Below are 15911 nucleotides of genomic sequence, written 5' to 3'. Positions count from 1 at the left end.
TTCAAAAGAATGTAGTGATGCTTTGGGGGAATAATTCAAGAGTGATTAAAAAAAAAAGGGGGTTTGAAATTTACTACCTTTTTTCTCTTTTAGATATTTTCTTCAAACTCTACATAATTTTTCATTTTTATAATGAAAATAATTTCTCAAATCCACACTATTAAAAGAAAAACATACTGAAATCCAATAAATTATTTTTTGCAGAATGAAAGTGTAGTTCACATAATTAATTTTCTTCTTAAAGGAAAGTTTTACTTTAGTTTCTAGAAACATCATTTGTTCTAGCAGTAAATGTTCTAGCATCATTTATTCTTCCAGGAAGAAGGCCCCTCCTCCAGTCCCAAACAATCAGGGAAATTTAGCAGTCCCATCTCCCCACGTATCAGTGACTGAGTATCAGTATATCTCAAAATTCATATGTTGAAGGCCTAACCCCTAAGGTGATGGTGTTTGGAAATGAGGCCTTTAAGAGGTAACTAGGGTTAGATTACATCATGACAGTGGGGACTCTAGGGTGGAATGAGCAAGTTAATAAGAGTATTGGAGAGTCTCTCTCTGCAGGCACAGAGGAGAGGACCATCTGCAAGCCAGGAGGAAGCTTTCACCAAGAACTGAAATGGCCAGCACCTTGCTCTTGGGACTTCCCACCCTCCAGAACTATGAGAAGTAAATGTCTGTTTTTAAAGTCCCCCCAGTCTGTGATATTTTTGTTATGTCAGACTGAGTTAAGACACTACCAAGGCATTAATACCTAGTTTTGGATAATAAAATATAAGAAACTTGTTATGGGTTATGGGGAAGGTTTCTTTTGCTTCCTGTTAAATGAAAGAGATGTCAATAGTTTATACTTGTTTTTTAAGCTGAACACTTCATAATTACATAATTTACAAAAATATAAGAATGATTTAATATTAGAATGTCAGATGATATTAATGTTATATTAACAGTCATAGACTTAACAAGAAAAATCTTATGATCATCTCAATAAGTACAGAAAGTATCTTTGATAAAATTCAATACTACTCACAATTTTTTCAAAACCCTTAGCAAATTAAGAATGGATTATGATTGCCCCCAAATTATACTGTGCATCCAACATAATTTAATCAAAACCCCCCAAACAGTTTTTCTCTTTCAATTTACTCATCTGTCATATCACACAGATTTATTTGCATATATTAAAGAATCCTAACATCTCTGGGACAAACCCCACTTTGTCATGGTGCATGATCCTTTTAATGTGTTGCTGGATTCTGCTTGCTGGTATTTTCTTCAGGATTTTCGCATCTATGTTCATCAGTGATACTGGCCTGTAATGCTACCGATGAACGTATTTGTAGAGCACAGATAGAGACACAGACATAGAGAGCAGACTTTGGACACAGCGGGGGAAGGAGAGGGTGGGAAGAATTGAGAGCATAGCACTGAAACGTATACATTATCATCATATGTCAAATAGATACCTACTGGGAAGCGGCTGTGTAATACAGGGAGCTCAGCACAGCACTCCGTGACAATCTAGAGGGTTGGGATGGGGTGGGGTTGGGAGGAAGTTCAAAAGGGAAAGGACACATGTATACTTAATGGCTGATTCACATTATTATGAAAATGATTTTCATAAAACTTCACAACCTATTCTAAAATTATTATAGATGTTAAGAGACCAAGAATGTGAAAGAGAATGAAAGCAATTTGGAGAACTCACCTTACTAAATATCAATATTTATGAAGCTACAATGATTAAGACAATTTGAGTGGGATGCTGGCTTAGTAATAGATAAATAGGACAGACCAGAGAGTTGCCAGGTACTGTTTATAAAAGGTACTGGATGGGTGTCTTGCTCCATATGGAACAGATCAAATTAAAGTCTTACTTGTCATCTCAAAAAATGATCTAGTGATGCAATTATAATCTGTATGTAAACATTTCATGAATAAAATGTGCAAAAAAACAATATATCAGAATCAAAAATACTTCTGAAATTAGGCACAAAATATACAAACAATAATGGGAGAAACTGATAAATATAAATATTTAAAATTAAATTTACAATTTCTGTTCATCGAAAAATGCAAAAAAAAAAGTATAATGACAAGTCACAGACTTGGAGCTAATAAGCTGGGTCCATATTTAGATTATATAAAAAACATCTATATATCAGTAAGAAAAGGACAGACAACCCAATAGGAAAAGGGAGCAAGGCTAGAAACAGGCACATCACTGAGGGAAAAAAGAAAAGAGATGAACAAAGAAAAGAAAATATATCAGTAGTCATCAAGGAAATGCAAAATTAAATCAAAACAAGATAGAATTTCATGCCCCTCAGATTGGCAGCATTAGGAGAGACTGGCTTCACCAGTTTTTAAACATATCACTGAGTTACAATACTTTAAATTGTTACATTGGTTAGAATTCTCTCTGAAATATCTGAGTATTATGTATAATTATACAACATATCAGCAGGGAATAACACTGCTTAATAAATGTCTGGAAAAATTGAATAGTATAATACTATGTCCCTGTAAGTTCTGAACCTTCGTATGGTGCTGTGCTTAGTCGCTCAGTGGTGTCTGACTCTTTGTGACCCTGCAGTCTGTAGCCCACTGCGGCTCCTGTCTTTATGGGGAGTCACCAGGGAAGAATACTGGAGTGGACTGCCATATCCTTCTCCAGGGGATCTTCCCAACCCAGGGATCGAACCCAGGTCTGCCACATTGCAGGCGGATTCTTTACCAGCTGAGCCACAAGGGAATCCCAAGAATACTAGAGTGGGTAGCCTATCCCTTCTCCAGGGGATCTTCCTGACCCAGGAGTCAAACTGGCTTCTCCTGCATTGCAGGCAGATTCTTTATCAGCTGAGACGCGAGGAAAGCCGTCTGAACCACTGCTGCTGCTGCTGCTAAGTCGCTTCAGTCGTGTCCGACTCTGTGCGACCCCATAGACAGCAGCCCACCAGGCTCCCCCGTCCCTGGGATTCTCCAGGCAAGAACACTGGAGTGGCTTGCCATTTCCTCCTCCAATGTATGAACGTGAAAAGTGAAAGGGAAGTCACTCAGTCGCGCCCGACTCTTAGCGACTCCATGGACTGGAGCCTACCAGGCTCCTCCATCCATGGGATTTTCCAGGCAAGAGTACTGGAGTGGGGTGCCACTGCCTTCTCCACTCTGAACCTCTAGTAAACAATAAAACAATGCCTGACACAATTAGAACAGTTAAATTGAAAATTTGGAGGGTGGACCCAGAAATCAGGTGACTACAGGCACGCAGTGGCTCAGTGATAAAGAATCCGCCTAATACAGAAGACAAGGGTTTGATCCCAGGGTAGGGAAGATCTCCTGGAGGAGGGAATGGCAATCCACTCCAGTATTCTTGCCTGGAGAATCCTATGGACAGAGGAGCCTGGGGGGTACAGTCCATGGGGTTACTAAGCATTGGACATGATTCAGCACACACACACACACACACACACACACACACACGTAATTACAATTTGCAATCTGTGAACCACAGCCTTAGATGTTTCCAATCCATTTATAATATGTATTATGAATGGGTATCAGAGGTACTGAGAGATTGCTTCCCCTCAACACACTGCAGGTGGGTAAGGTGGAAGGCAGGCAGGATTGGTGTACTTAAAAGCCCCAGGCCTTTGCCCCGGACTATAAAGAGCAGCATAGATGCAGTCAAGCCTGGCTTGAGGGGTTTACATCAACCCTTCATCAGAGTCTTCAGATTCCAGAGAACTCCGATTCAGTGATTCTACTTCAGAACTTATATTTCAAAGAGATATTTAAAAGTATGGAAAAAAATATTTATAAATATTAATTTTGTCATCATGTATAGCAGCAAAAAACAGAAAGCAACCTGAGTGAATGACTAAAGAAATGATGGCACATTCAGAGAACAGAATTTTATGAAGTCTTTTAAATGCTCAAGGGGAGTTTGTGATGACATGTAAAATATTAGCAAGTTAAAAGAATCTTCAATTACACAACTTCATGTAAAGTATTATAATTATATATGATACAAAGTAAATATGTAAGCTATATAGACACACGTGTATTATGTATTTATACTTTCATAAAGTCATATATACTTTGCTTATATAGTCTATAAAACATAATTTAAAGAATTTTAGATATACACATAATGAATAGAATTTACAACATAATTCTTTGGGGAAAAGAAAGCATAAAATGAAGACTGAACACTCAGTGAGCAGGAAGCCAGGTCTGACTGGTCTCAGCCTTTTCTGACTGCCCCTAACTCTTCCCCTGGGTCCCCCTCACCTTTTATAGCTCACCAAACAAGATCCTCTTTGAGAAGCCTTTCCAGACCTAGCCTCTTTCAGGCCATTTGGCTCTTGAGGTCTCATAGCATCACACACTTCCTCTCTGACACTTTACAAAATCAGCAGCTGTCTTGCTCCTCTCATAAGATGAACTGAGAACAACCAGAACTAAAATAAAGTCTACACTCTCCAGAAGGCACTGTGAATTCTGTTCTCAGGTCAGATCAGATCACCAAAAGTCTACACACATGTACCATGTGAATTTGGTCTCATGCAAAACCCAGTTCCTCAAGATAGATTTTAATGTCACCTACCCGGCTCTTACTGAACTCACCTGTGAGTGAAACTGACCAATGTATTTCATGTAAGAAATAAAAATGTAGGCATGGTGTGTTGCATGTATTTAAAATGCTACCGGGTGAATTTCCTTGAAAATTCGGTGTAGAGAAAGGCAGAATGCCCTACAGGGATTGACAGGCTACTTCTTTTGTGATAACGAAAAGTGTATAAGGTTCCCCTCTCAGCAACAGGTGCCAAGAAGCTCAGAAGGAAATCTGACCATCAATCAATAAATATACTGACCCTTATGAATGAAAAAATTGATCCCCCTTTTCTTAAGTTCAAGCTTTCTACTTTAATTACATTTTATTTCATTGTTTCACTATTGTTTCATCTATTTTGTTTCTAATCACTCCAATTTACTTTCAAAGGCTTTTGTCTCAATGTATATGTATCTCATTATAAAGCTATTGAAACTGATTAGGAAAACATTATAAATAAATACATAAGAAAGCTGTTAATGATCATTTTTTTCTCAAAAACGTATATTTTAAAAATAGAAGAGTGAAAGTCACCAATAAGAGAATGAAAAGGAAACTCACCAATGGGGAAACTATACTTAAAATATATGTATTTGACAACTGCTTTATATCATTTGGATTGCCATGTCCTCCTCCAGGCATTATTATATCATTTAGAATAAAACATGAAGAATAAGAATCATTACAGATAAATACACCAAATAAAGCCAAAAGAAAAACAGGCAAAAGTATAGAAAGGCACTTCACAAAAGAGAATCAAATAGCCAATAAATAATTTAAAAGTTTTAAACTCCATTAGAGTAAAAATGAATATTAAATCACAGTAACATTACATACCCACTAGAATACCTAAAATACAAAATAAAACAGTAATTATTGATGATATTATAGAGCACATGGTACTCTTATACAGAGCTGGCCAGGAGTTTAAATTTGAAAAATCAATTTAGAAAATGGTTTTAATATAGTTACTAAAGCAAATATATTCATACTCTAGGATGCAGTAACCTGGACATTCACACATATACTCTCCAAAAATCTGTACTAGAAAGAAGAACAGAGCTGGAGGTATTATGCTATCTGATTTCATACTAACTACAAAGCTACAATAATTAAAACAGTACAATACTGGTAAAAACAAAAACACATAGATACATGGAAAAAAAATAGACTACCCAGAAAAAAACCTATACACTTAAGGTCAATTAATCTACCACAAAGAAGGCAAGATGTACAATGGGGAAAAGACAGTCTCTTCAATAAGTGGTGCTTGGAAAACTGGACAGTTATATGTAAAAAAAAAATGAAATTAGCATATTTTCTTCCACATATACAAAAATCAATTTAAAATGGCTTAAAGACTAGCAACCATATAAGACTAGCAACCATACAATTCTACAAGAAAATATAGAAAATGTAATATTTGACATAGACTTAGCATTATATTTTAGCAAATTTACCCAATTTAAAAATGGGCAAAACTGAACAGAGATTTTTCTGAAGAAGACATGCATACGGATGTTGAAAGGGACATGAAAAGATGCTCAACATTGTTAATCATCATAAAAATGCAAATCAAAACCACAATTAGATATCATCTTATGCCTGTCAGACTGGTTATCATTTGAAAGACCATAAATAGTGCTGATGAGGAAGTGGAGAAAGGAAAACTTGTATGCTGTTGGTGAGAATGTAAATTGGTGCAGCCCCTGTGGAAAACTGTGCAGAGATTCATCAAAGAACTAAATCCAGAAATACCATATGACCCCGCAAGCCCATCCCTGGGGGTATATCTGAAGGAAATAAACACACTAACTCACGGTGTATAGTGACCGCAGCCATGAAATTAAAAGATGCTTGCTCCCTGGAAGAAAAACTATGACAAACCTAGGCAGCATATTAAGAAGCAGAAACATCACTTTGCTGACAAATATCCATCTAGTCAAAGCTATAGTTTTTCCAGTAGTCATGTATGGATGTGAGAGTTAGACCATAAACAAGGCTGAGTGCTGAAGAATTTATGCTTTCAAATTGTGGTGTTGGAGAAGACTCTTAAGATTCCAATCCCAAAGAAAGGCAATGCCAAAGAATGCTCAAACTACTGCACAACTGCGCTCATCTCACACGCTAGTAAAGTAATGCTCAAAATTCTCCAAGCCAGGCTTCAGCAGTATGTGAACCATGAACTTCCAGATGTTCAAGCTGGTTTTCGAAAAGGCAGAGGAACCAGAGATCAAACTGCTAACATCCGCTGGATCATGGAAAAAGCAAGAGAGTTCCAGAAAAGCATCTATTTCTACTTTATTTACTATGCCAAAGCCTTTGACTGTGTGGATCACCACAAACTGTGGCAAATTCTGAGAGATGGAAATAGCAGACCACCTGACCTGCCTCTTGAGAAACCTATATGCAGGTTAGGAAGCAACAGTTAGAGCTGGACATGGAACAACAGACTGGTTCCAACTAGGAAAAGGAGTACATCAAGGCTGCATATTGTCACTGTGCTTATTTAACTTATATGCAGAGTACATCATGAGATATGCTGGGCTGGAGGAAACACAAGCTGGGATCAAGATTGCCAGGAGAAATATCAATAACCTCAGATATGCGGATGACACCACCCTTATGGCAGAAAGTGAAGAAGAACTAAAGAGCCTCTTGATGAAAGTGAAAGGGGAGAGTAAAAAAGTTGGCTTAAAGCTCAACATTCAGAAAACTAAGATCACGGCATCCAGTCCCATCACTTCATGGCAGATAGATGGGAAAACAGTGGCTGACTTTATTTTTCTGAGCTCCAAAATCACTGCAGATGGTGATTGCAGCCATGAAATTAAAAGACTCTTACTCCTTGGAAGGAAAGATATGAGCAACCTAGACAGCATATTAAAAAGCAGAGATATAACTTTGCCATCAAAGGTCCGTCGAATCAAGGCTATGGTTTTTCCTGTGGTCATGTATGGATGTGAGAGTTGGACTATAAAGAAAGCTGAGCGCTGAAGAATTGATGCTTTTGAACTGTGGTGTTGGAGAAGACTCTTGCAAGTCCCTTGGACTGCAAGGAGATCCAACCAGTCCATCCTAAAGGAGATCAGTCCTGGGTGTTCATCGGAAGAACTGATATTGAAGCTGAAACTCCAATACTTTGGCCACCTGATGCAAAGAGCTGACTCATTTGAAAAGACCGTGATGCTGGGAAAGATTGACGGCAGGAGGAGAAGGGGACAACAGAGGATGAGATGGTTGGATGGCATCACCAACTCGATGGACATGGGTTTGGGTAGACTCTGGGAGTTGGTGACGGACAGGGAGGCCTGGCGTGCTGCGGTTCATGGGGTTGCAAAGAGTTGGACACGACTGAGCGACTAAACTGAACTGAACTTGAGATTCCCTTGGACAGCAAGGAGATCAAACCAGTCTAATGCTAAAGGAAATCAATTCTGAATATTCATTGGAAGGACTGATGCGGAAGCAGAAGCTCCAATAGTTTGACCACCTGATGCAAAGAGCTGACTCATTAGAAAAGACCCTGATGCTGAGAAAGATTGAAGGCAAGAGGAGAAGGGGGAGACAGAGTAGAGATGGTTGGGTGGCATCACTGACTCAGTGGACAAATGTTTGCACAAACCCAGGTAGATAGTGAAGGACAGGGTAGCGTGGTGTGCTGCAGTCCATGGGGTCTCAAAGAGTTGGACATGACTTAGTGAGTGAACGACCCCAATGTTCATAGCTGAATTATTTACAGTTACCAAGATATGGAAACAACCTAATTGTCCATCAATAGATGAATGGATTTTAAAAATGTGGTAGTATATACAAGAGATTACTATTTTGTTTAGTCATGTCTGACTCTTGCAACTTTATGAACTATAGAGCCCACCAGGCTCCTCTGTGCATGGAATTCTCCAGGCAAGAACACCGGAGTAGGTTGCCATTTCTTTCCCCAGGGGATTGTCCCAACCCAGGGACTGAACCCGCCTCTCCTGCACTGGCAGGCAGACTCTTTACCACTGAGCCATCAGAAGAGCCCACAATAGACTATTACTCAGCCATAAAAAAAGGATGAAATTTTGCCACTTGAAACAGCATGGATGGATCAGGAACATATTATGCTTAGCAAAATCAGCCAGACAGACAAAGACAAATACTGTCTGTTATCACATGGAATATTGTCTGTTACACATGGACTATAAGATATAAAACAAGCTAGCGAATAAAAAAAAGAAACTGACTCACAGATATGGAGAACAAACCAGTCATTACCAGCGGGGAGAAGGAAGGGGAGAATGAGCAAGATAGAGGTAGGTGATTGAGAGTCACAGCTACTATGGATAAAGTAAGTAAGCTACACGGGCTTACTGTAGAGCACGGGGAATACAGCCAATATTTTACAATAGTTGTAAATGAAGTATGCTGCGGTTCAGTTGTTGTGTTCGACTCTTTGAGGCCCCATGGACTGTAGCATGCCAGTATAATCTTTAAAAATTGTGAACCACTGTGTTGTACATCTGGAACTTATATAAAATGGTACATCAACTATACCTCAATTAAAAAATACTAGAATTTTCCTAGTAGCACTATTTGTAAAAGTCTTAACCTAGAAGTCACAGAGATATTCATCAACAAACAAATGGATCCATACATAATGTTATACTCCCCCATGAAAATAATATAAAGAAATGAATAGGAAGGATCTATGATCATACACAGTAACGTAGGTGGATTTCGCAACAGTGATCCCACACCCCAGGCACAGAACAACTACACGCTGTAGGATTCTTTGAATAGATGCACAGATCTGTTGACAGCAGTTGGGATAAGATTAACCTGGGATGCATTTGGGCCGCTAAGCCACTGGAAAGGTCCTGAAGGGGTTCTGTGGTGTTGGTAAGGCTTCTTGATCTGGGTTCTGGCTACACCAGTATGTTTGGTTTAGTATTTATCACGTGATGTGTGTGCATTTTCCACTTGCATGTTATGCATCTACCAAAGCCAATAAAAAAGTGATCAAGAGAGGACTGGCCTGAGTTAGAAAAATCTAGAATTACAGCATTCATTCTTTGAATTCATTCATTCTGCCATTTAAGAGATGACTCACAGCAACAAAAAATTAAATTGTCAGGTTTATATGCTAAATGGAAAGAAAAAAGGTCTTCTCTGTCTCCTCATAGGATTGCTAGGAAAGCAAAATATAATAGAGATGTCTAGCCCTATTACATATTATAGCATGCACAAAGCCACTATGATTAATATACATATAGCAGTGACAGATCATTCAAATTAAACAGGAAGATTTTTATATATATATAAAATTCAGTTTAACTACAAGTGAAAGTTAACATAAACAACTGCTGATCAATTTGGAAAAATAAAATAAATTTATACCTTGCTTCTTAAACCAAAATGAATTAAGATGAAGCAAAGCTTTAAAATAAAACATTGAAATTATAAGAGAACTAGTGAAAAAAAAAGTTAAAAATGTCCCCATTATTTAACTAGGAGAAACCTTTACTCTTGAGACCCCATGTATTGTAGCCTGCCAGGCTCCTCTATCCGTGGGATTTCCCAGGCAAAAATACTGGAGTGGGTTGCTGTTTCCTTCTCCAAGGGATCTTCCCAACCCAGGACTCCTGCATTGCAGGCAGACTCTTTCCCCACTGAACCACCAGGGAAGCCTCCTTTACTAAGCCAAGTCACTTATACATTTCACAATGGACATGTATAATGTTAATAAGAAGCTAATTAAAAATGGCATTCTGTGATCTAACCCTATTCTATGGGTTTAATTTCATCTCCCACTATTCTTATTTGCTTCCACCAAATTAAATTGCAACTCTTCCCTGTCTTGATTTTGCTTATGTTGTTCCCTTTGTTCTAACGCCCTTCTCCCTACATATCTACACACTCACATCCCTTCTAACGCCCTTCTCCCTACACATCTACACACTCACATCCCTTCAGTCCTTAGGTAACAAATGATCACTGACTGCGCCACGCACTGTTTTATGTGCTTTACATGTTTTATGCCATTTTAATTATCCATTCATGTTCATTATTGTTTTGTAAATAATTCTGCATTCACATATATAGATTATAACTGTTTAAGCATTTGGGCTTGCACAGCCCACATGATCATATCTATCTATGATCAAGCTTGTATTGCTGAAGCACCTTCAAAGTACACTGGAAGTCTCCATATACCTCCTTAGGATACAGTTCTGTAGATCTTTTGTGGAAGTGCTCTGGAGTGAAGGCTTATTTAATTAGTGAGTACTGGAAAAAGGGAACTGATGGCAAGTCCTAACACTAGAAAAGTGATTTCTGGGTTGGCTTGTGGAACAAGGAGTTGGATTCACGAAAAGCTATGGATCAGTGTGTTATTTTCTGAACAGAAATAAACCTTAAGAAAGAAGGGTGTTTTGACTATATGCTTCCCAGGTGACTCAGTGGTAAAGAATCCACCTGCCAATGCAGGAGATGCAGGTTCAATCCCTGGGTTGGGAAGATTCCCTGGCCTAGGAAATGGCAATCCACTCTAGTATCCTTGCCTGGGAAATCCCAATAGACTATATAATGCAAAGGGGCTTATACTGCTGACATTTCAACAGAAATGTTGAAATGTAAATATTGGATATGAAGAGGAAAGGTTTTATTTCTTGCACCATTGAAGTTAGGATATATAAAGTGTCTTTCTTTTGTTAAGACCTGTCCATTGTTGTTAGTGGTGGCTTTCCTTGGAGTTTTAAGGACTGGGGCTTTGTTTTGCTGATCACAAATCCCCAGAACTGTGCTTTGCAAGATCTTAGGTTTAGAAACAAACAAAATTATCATTGATTGAATGAATGGATGGATGGATGGACAATATTTTCATCTAACAATTATGATTCCCACTAAATGAAGTGAAAGAATGACGCATCCTCTTTAGAAGATCCCCGAGGAGACATTATTATTACACTAAGGGATTTTCCTTAAGTATATGGAGACAAGAAGATAATGTACCTCAAATAAGTTGTTTATAATTAAGGCTGCTTCATAATCAGTTTTTTGTGTTGTTGTTTGAGTCTTGTTACATTTGACAATACTGAAATATTTGATTTTCCAGAATCATGACTTTAGGTGAAAGGCTATGTTTCTAAAAAATAAACACGATTATACATATACTTTTTCTAAAAAAAAAGAATCTGACCAATTTTGTACATGTCTTTGAAGAAACATAACATTGGGAAAATCATTAAAATTATATATACTGAGTAGAAGGAAAAAAAAGAAATAATTAGCTTGAATGTTATGGTATTCTGTGTTGCTGATAAACTAATCATCTTGGCTCCGATGATCACCTATTTACAAGATATACTCACAGTTACAACAAGTAGAAAGTTTTAGTCTATTTCTGGGAATAATTATTGCAATGCAACTGACACACATTCCAATAATCAGAATTTCATTTTGTGTAGCAATGTGGAAATCTGGCCTCTGGGTCTAAAGGTGATCTATTTCATTTGCATATTTTAAGGATGTAGTTTAGGAATAATGTATTAAGTTTGCAACATTTATGTGAAACAAATAATGTGACACTGGAAAGCGAGGCTCTTCATTCAACATATGAGTTGCTACACAATAAGTCAGATCCTCCCAGGGTGTAAATTACACAAATTTGAAAGCTGCATTTATTATTGAATATATCACTCTCAGCCAGGTGCTTAGTCAGTAGTAAAACCTGGTGTAGCACACATTTAAGGCTTTTTTTTTTTTAACTGTCATGCATATACTGAAACCCTCCATGTGCAGTTTAAACTTTTCCCCCCTAACAGTATTGAGAATAATGGATTTTTATTACCACAAAACAATAGAAATGAAATATGAATTGTATTAATAGTTAGAAGTACTTGCATCAAATTTTGGAAATTTTAAAATTAAAAGTTTAAAAGATCTATTTGGAAACAGACTTCTTATTAAGTTGCTTCTCAGTACTCTAACATGCATTTTTGTGAGAATCTTCTTAGAAAAAATGCTAGGATATTCTTATAATGTCTAGGTTGAATTGATAAAATTTCTTACTGTTAATGAGTTTAGGTTCCCAGCTGTACATCAGAAATGTTAAATTTTGCAAGGGAGTTCATGATTTCTAAGCCCTCTCCTTCTATTAAGGCACTTTTCTGAGTGAGGCTAGTTTAGGAATCAATAAATAAAGGGGATCTTTCTTTGTGTATATAGCTGAAGGATAAATTCAGGTGGTCTAGAGTTATTCTAAGGTGCTAGTTATTCTAAGCACCTTCCTAATAACCCTGAGTTATTAGGAAGGTGCTTAGAAACGGGCACAGTACATCAGTTGCCCGAGACCCCTTCTTAACATCCTAGTCTGGACCTCCACACCCTGTTGGGTACCGTCTGCTACTGGCCGAATAAATTGCCATTTTGGGCGAAGACCACCCAGGACATGGGCTCAGAATCCATCCTAGGGCCAGCCAGTCGCTGCAACTTGGGGTCCCCTGACTGGGAGCGAGTGCATTCGATTCGGGAAGATCACTTACGACTGAGTTTTTCATCATGGCTTTGACTGTGAAGCCCTCAGAAACCAGGGAGTGAGGCTGGTGCACCGGGAGCGGCTGCTGTGCCAGGAGCTTGGTCCTCGTCGGCAGCTTGGCTGGGCATTTGTTTAAGCTCAGGGTCTCTTTTTCTGCCACCATCTTCCTAGAAAATGTCTTGTTCTCATACAACGTGTAGTAAAAGAGTCAGTGAGATTTATGGATGTGAGGAAGTCGGGGGAAAAAAATGGAAAAAGGCGCGTTAATGGTAGAAATTCAACCCCTTCGTAGCAGTGGTCGAGCCAGATGTTTGGCAGCTCCTAGGTGCCGGGAGTTGAGGGGAGGGGAGGGGCGGGAAGAGGGCAGGGCCGAGGCCAGAGCTGCCACAAGCTTCCAAAGGTAACCCTCCCGGTTGCTAAGCGACGCGTCAACACTGAGGCTGATGGCCCCGCCTCCCGGTGACGTACACATTTCCTGGGCCTCAGGCCGGAAGGGCGGGCGACGGGTGGCGACCGACCCGAGGCAGTACTTAACGAGTGAAAACTACGACTCCCAGAAGGCTGCGGGCGGCACGCCGTTCGCGCGTGCGCGTTCCGAGGGCCGGGCGCCGGGGGGAAGAGGGGGAGGGGCGCCCCGAACGATTTAACCCTGGAGCGCCGCTCGTGTGAGGCGCAGGTGGGCGCCCGGGTGCGAGTGGGACTCTGCTCGCCTGGCGGGCCGCGTCCGCCTGCCCAGTGGCCATGATAGGTACGTGGGTACCTGCCAGGTACAGCGTCTCTGCGCCGCGCCGCCCCGCCCGGCGGGGACCCCCCCACTCAGGGTGCCCGCTGTCAGTGGCGGGTGGCGGTGTCCGCGCTCCCCTCAGCCTGCGCCGCCGGCTCCCCGAGAAGACGTGTGTGTCTCTGTCCCAAGCCCCGCCCGCGCCCGCCTTGCCGGGCTTCCCCCCGGAGACGCCTTCGCCAGGGGGGTGCCCTTGAGGAGAAGGCTGCGTCCTGCGGGCCCTGGGCGAGCGCACCGCCCGCTCCAGCGCGGGCGTCCGTGGGGAAGCTCTTCTTCCCGCGCCAACTCGGGGCGCCTTGGGGGGCTGTCTTCCCGCTGAGGACGGAGGGGACCCACGCTGTCCGGGGAACTCGTTAAGGGAAACCCTAGCGAAGCGCTAAACTCTTGGTAGACCGGTGCCTGGTGATGGTGCTTGAGGTCAAAAGAAATTCCCGCAGGTGGATTTGAACTTCTTTCGCTCTTGAATTTTTGTCTTCTAGATAATCTCTTTGGAGGTCTGAGATGAAAGAATAATTAATAGTGAATGATAGCAAGGAGTAAAACTTCCAGCATAATGAATTTACGATTCATTATGCAAAAATATATATGTATATATATGTATACAGAATGACCTAGCTGCATTTTTGTGAATAAAGCTTTGGAGGTGGCTGTTAGAATTGCTTGTAAACACTGTAGTGAAGAAGACTGGAAAAGTCCCCCTTTTCCAGGATTGTTAAGCCAAAAATTAAAGGTTTATCTCTGAAAATTAGTGGAAATGTACGGTGTGATTACAAAACATTACTCCTTGGGGATTTTATTATGACAGATTTCCTCTAGACTGTGTGTTAATTGGTTTGGTGAATTTTTGGGGGGGTAGGGGGAGTTACTCTTGACTGGGTGCGGCTTAAAGCACTTGTGATCGCCTCAAGTGCATGTGAAGTCACCTGTAGTTTATCCAAGAAGATGGAAGGTGATTTTTAAAAAGTATGTAAGTTTTTACATACTGATAAACTCTTCTTACATCAGTTATTTATTAGACTAATGTTAAAATCGGAAACGTTCTATCCAACACTAGGAGGACTATGCCTGCTAACTGACACCGTTTGCAACAGTGTAAAACCTAAGGATGTTGTCCAGTTTTTCCTGCTTTTCTAACATGATGTGGTTTCTGATGAATGGGTTATCTAATTAAGAAAAATATATAAGTTTTTGTGAATATTTTGAGCCTTTTTAGGTGACAATTACACAAGATTCATTTTCTAACACAAATCTAAACTGAATCAGAAAAATATGAAAATTTCCAAAATTCATGCTGTCCATATTTTACAGGGAAAAAATAGTCTACACCTTGTCTTGAAGACAGTTGTATGGATTTTAATTCAACATAATCTGATACATGGATAATTCTAAAAGAAAGAAATTTACAGTAAACCTATATAGGGGCTTCCCCAGTGGTACTAGTGGTAAAGAACCCGACTGTCTGTGCAGGAGGAGATATAAGAGACACAGGTTCTATCCGTGGCTTGGGAAGGTCTCCTGGAGGAGGGCATGGAAACTCACTCCAGTATTCATGGCTGGAGAATCCCATGGACAAAGGAGCCTGGCGGGCTACAGTCCATATGGTTGCAAAGAGTTGGATACGACTGCAGCAACCTAGCACCCACACATGCAAAGCTATGTAAAGGCAAGAATTTAAGATCTAAAAGCCATCAGTTAATTCTGACTTGTCTAACAGATGATTATATAAATAATTTTGTTTGAACTATATTTAGGCAGTTTAGTTTGGGGTTTAGGGACACAGGAAGGAAGAGTATTATCTTTAGATCTGATGATTAGACATTTATTCATAACTGGTAGTGCCATGGAGACTATAAGGTGGTGTTCTAAAAGTGTTGTTTCTCATACTCCAGCTATTGTTTTACACAGTGCAAATAAGTATAACATAAATAATTAAATCCATGTACTCTCCTGAGAAAAATACTTCACGTGTTAAAACCATGTGGATAATGTACAATATA

The 15911-nt window shown here is 39.8% G+C and overlaps 2 protein-coding genes across 5 annotated transcripts in view; one reads left to right on the top strand and one right to left on the bottom strand.

The window, feature by feature from the left end:
- PACRG (parkin coregulated) overlaps positions 1–13615 on the bottom strand; it is a 540505-nt gene extending 526890 nt beyond the window's left edge. The window contains exon 1 of the mRNA XM_055536161.1: positions 13141–13615. Coding sequence (XP_055392136.1) covers positions 13141–13296 — 156 coding nt within the window. The 5' untranslated portion in view covers positions 13297–13615. The remainder of the gene's footprint in view (positions 1–13140) is intronic.
- A 112-nt stretch (positions 13616–13727) lies between these two features.
- PRKN (parkin RBR E3 ubiquitin protein ligase) overlaps positions 13728–15911 on the top strand; it is a 1201168-nt gene continuing 1198984 nt past the window's right edge. For 2 of the 4 annotated variants that reach the window (XM_055536158.1, XM_055536156.1), the window contains exon 1: positions 13763–13881. Coding sequence is in view for 1 of the 4 variants with exons in the window: in XM_055536155.1 (XP_055392130.1) it covers positions 13875–13881 (7 nt within the window). In the remaining 3 variants the exon portion in view is untranslated. Of the gene's footprint in view, positions 13882–15911 lie in introns of all 4 variants that reach the window. The other 2 variants (XM_055536155.1, XM_055536157.1) reach the window with 2 other exon arrangements.

This window comes from Bubalus kerabau, chromosome 9, assembly GCF_029407905.1.
Source record: "Bubalus kerabau isolate K-KA32 ecotype Philippines breed swamp buffalo chromosome 9, PCC_UOA_SB_1v2, whole genome shotgun sequence".
In the NCBI taxonomy this organism is placed as follows: Eukaryota; Metazoa; Chordata; class Mammalia; order Artiodactyla; family Bovidae; genus Bubalus; species Bubalus kerabau.
The sequence above is the reverse complement of the archived record's forward strand: the minus strand, read 5'-3'. Positions and strand labels throughout refer to the sequence as shown.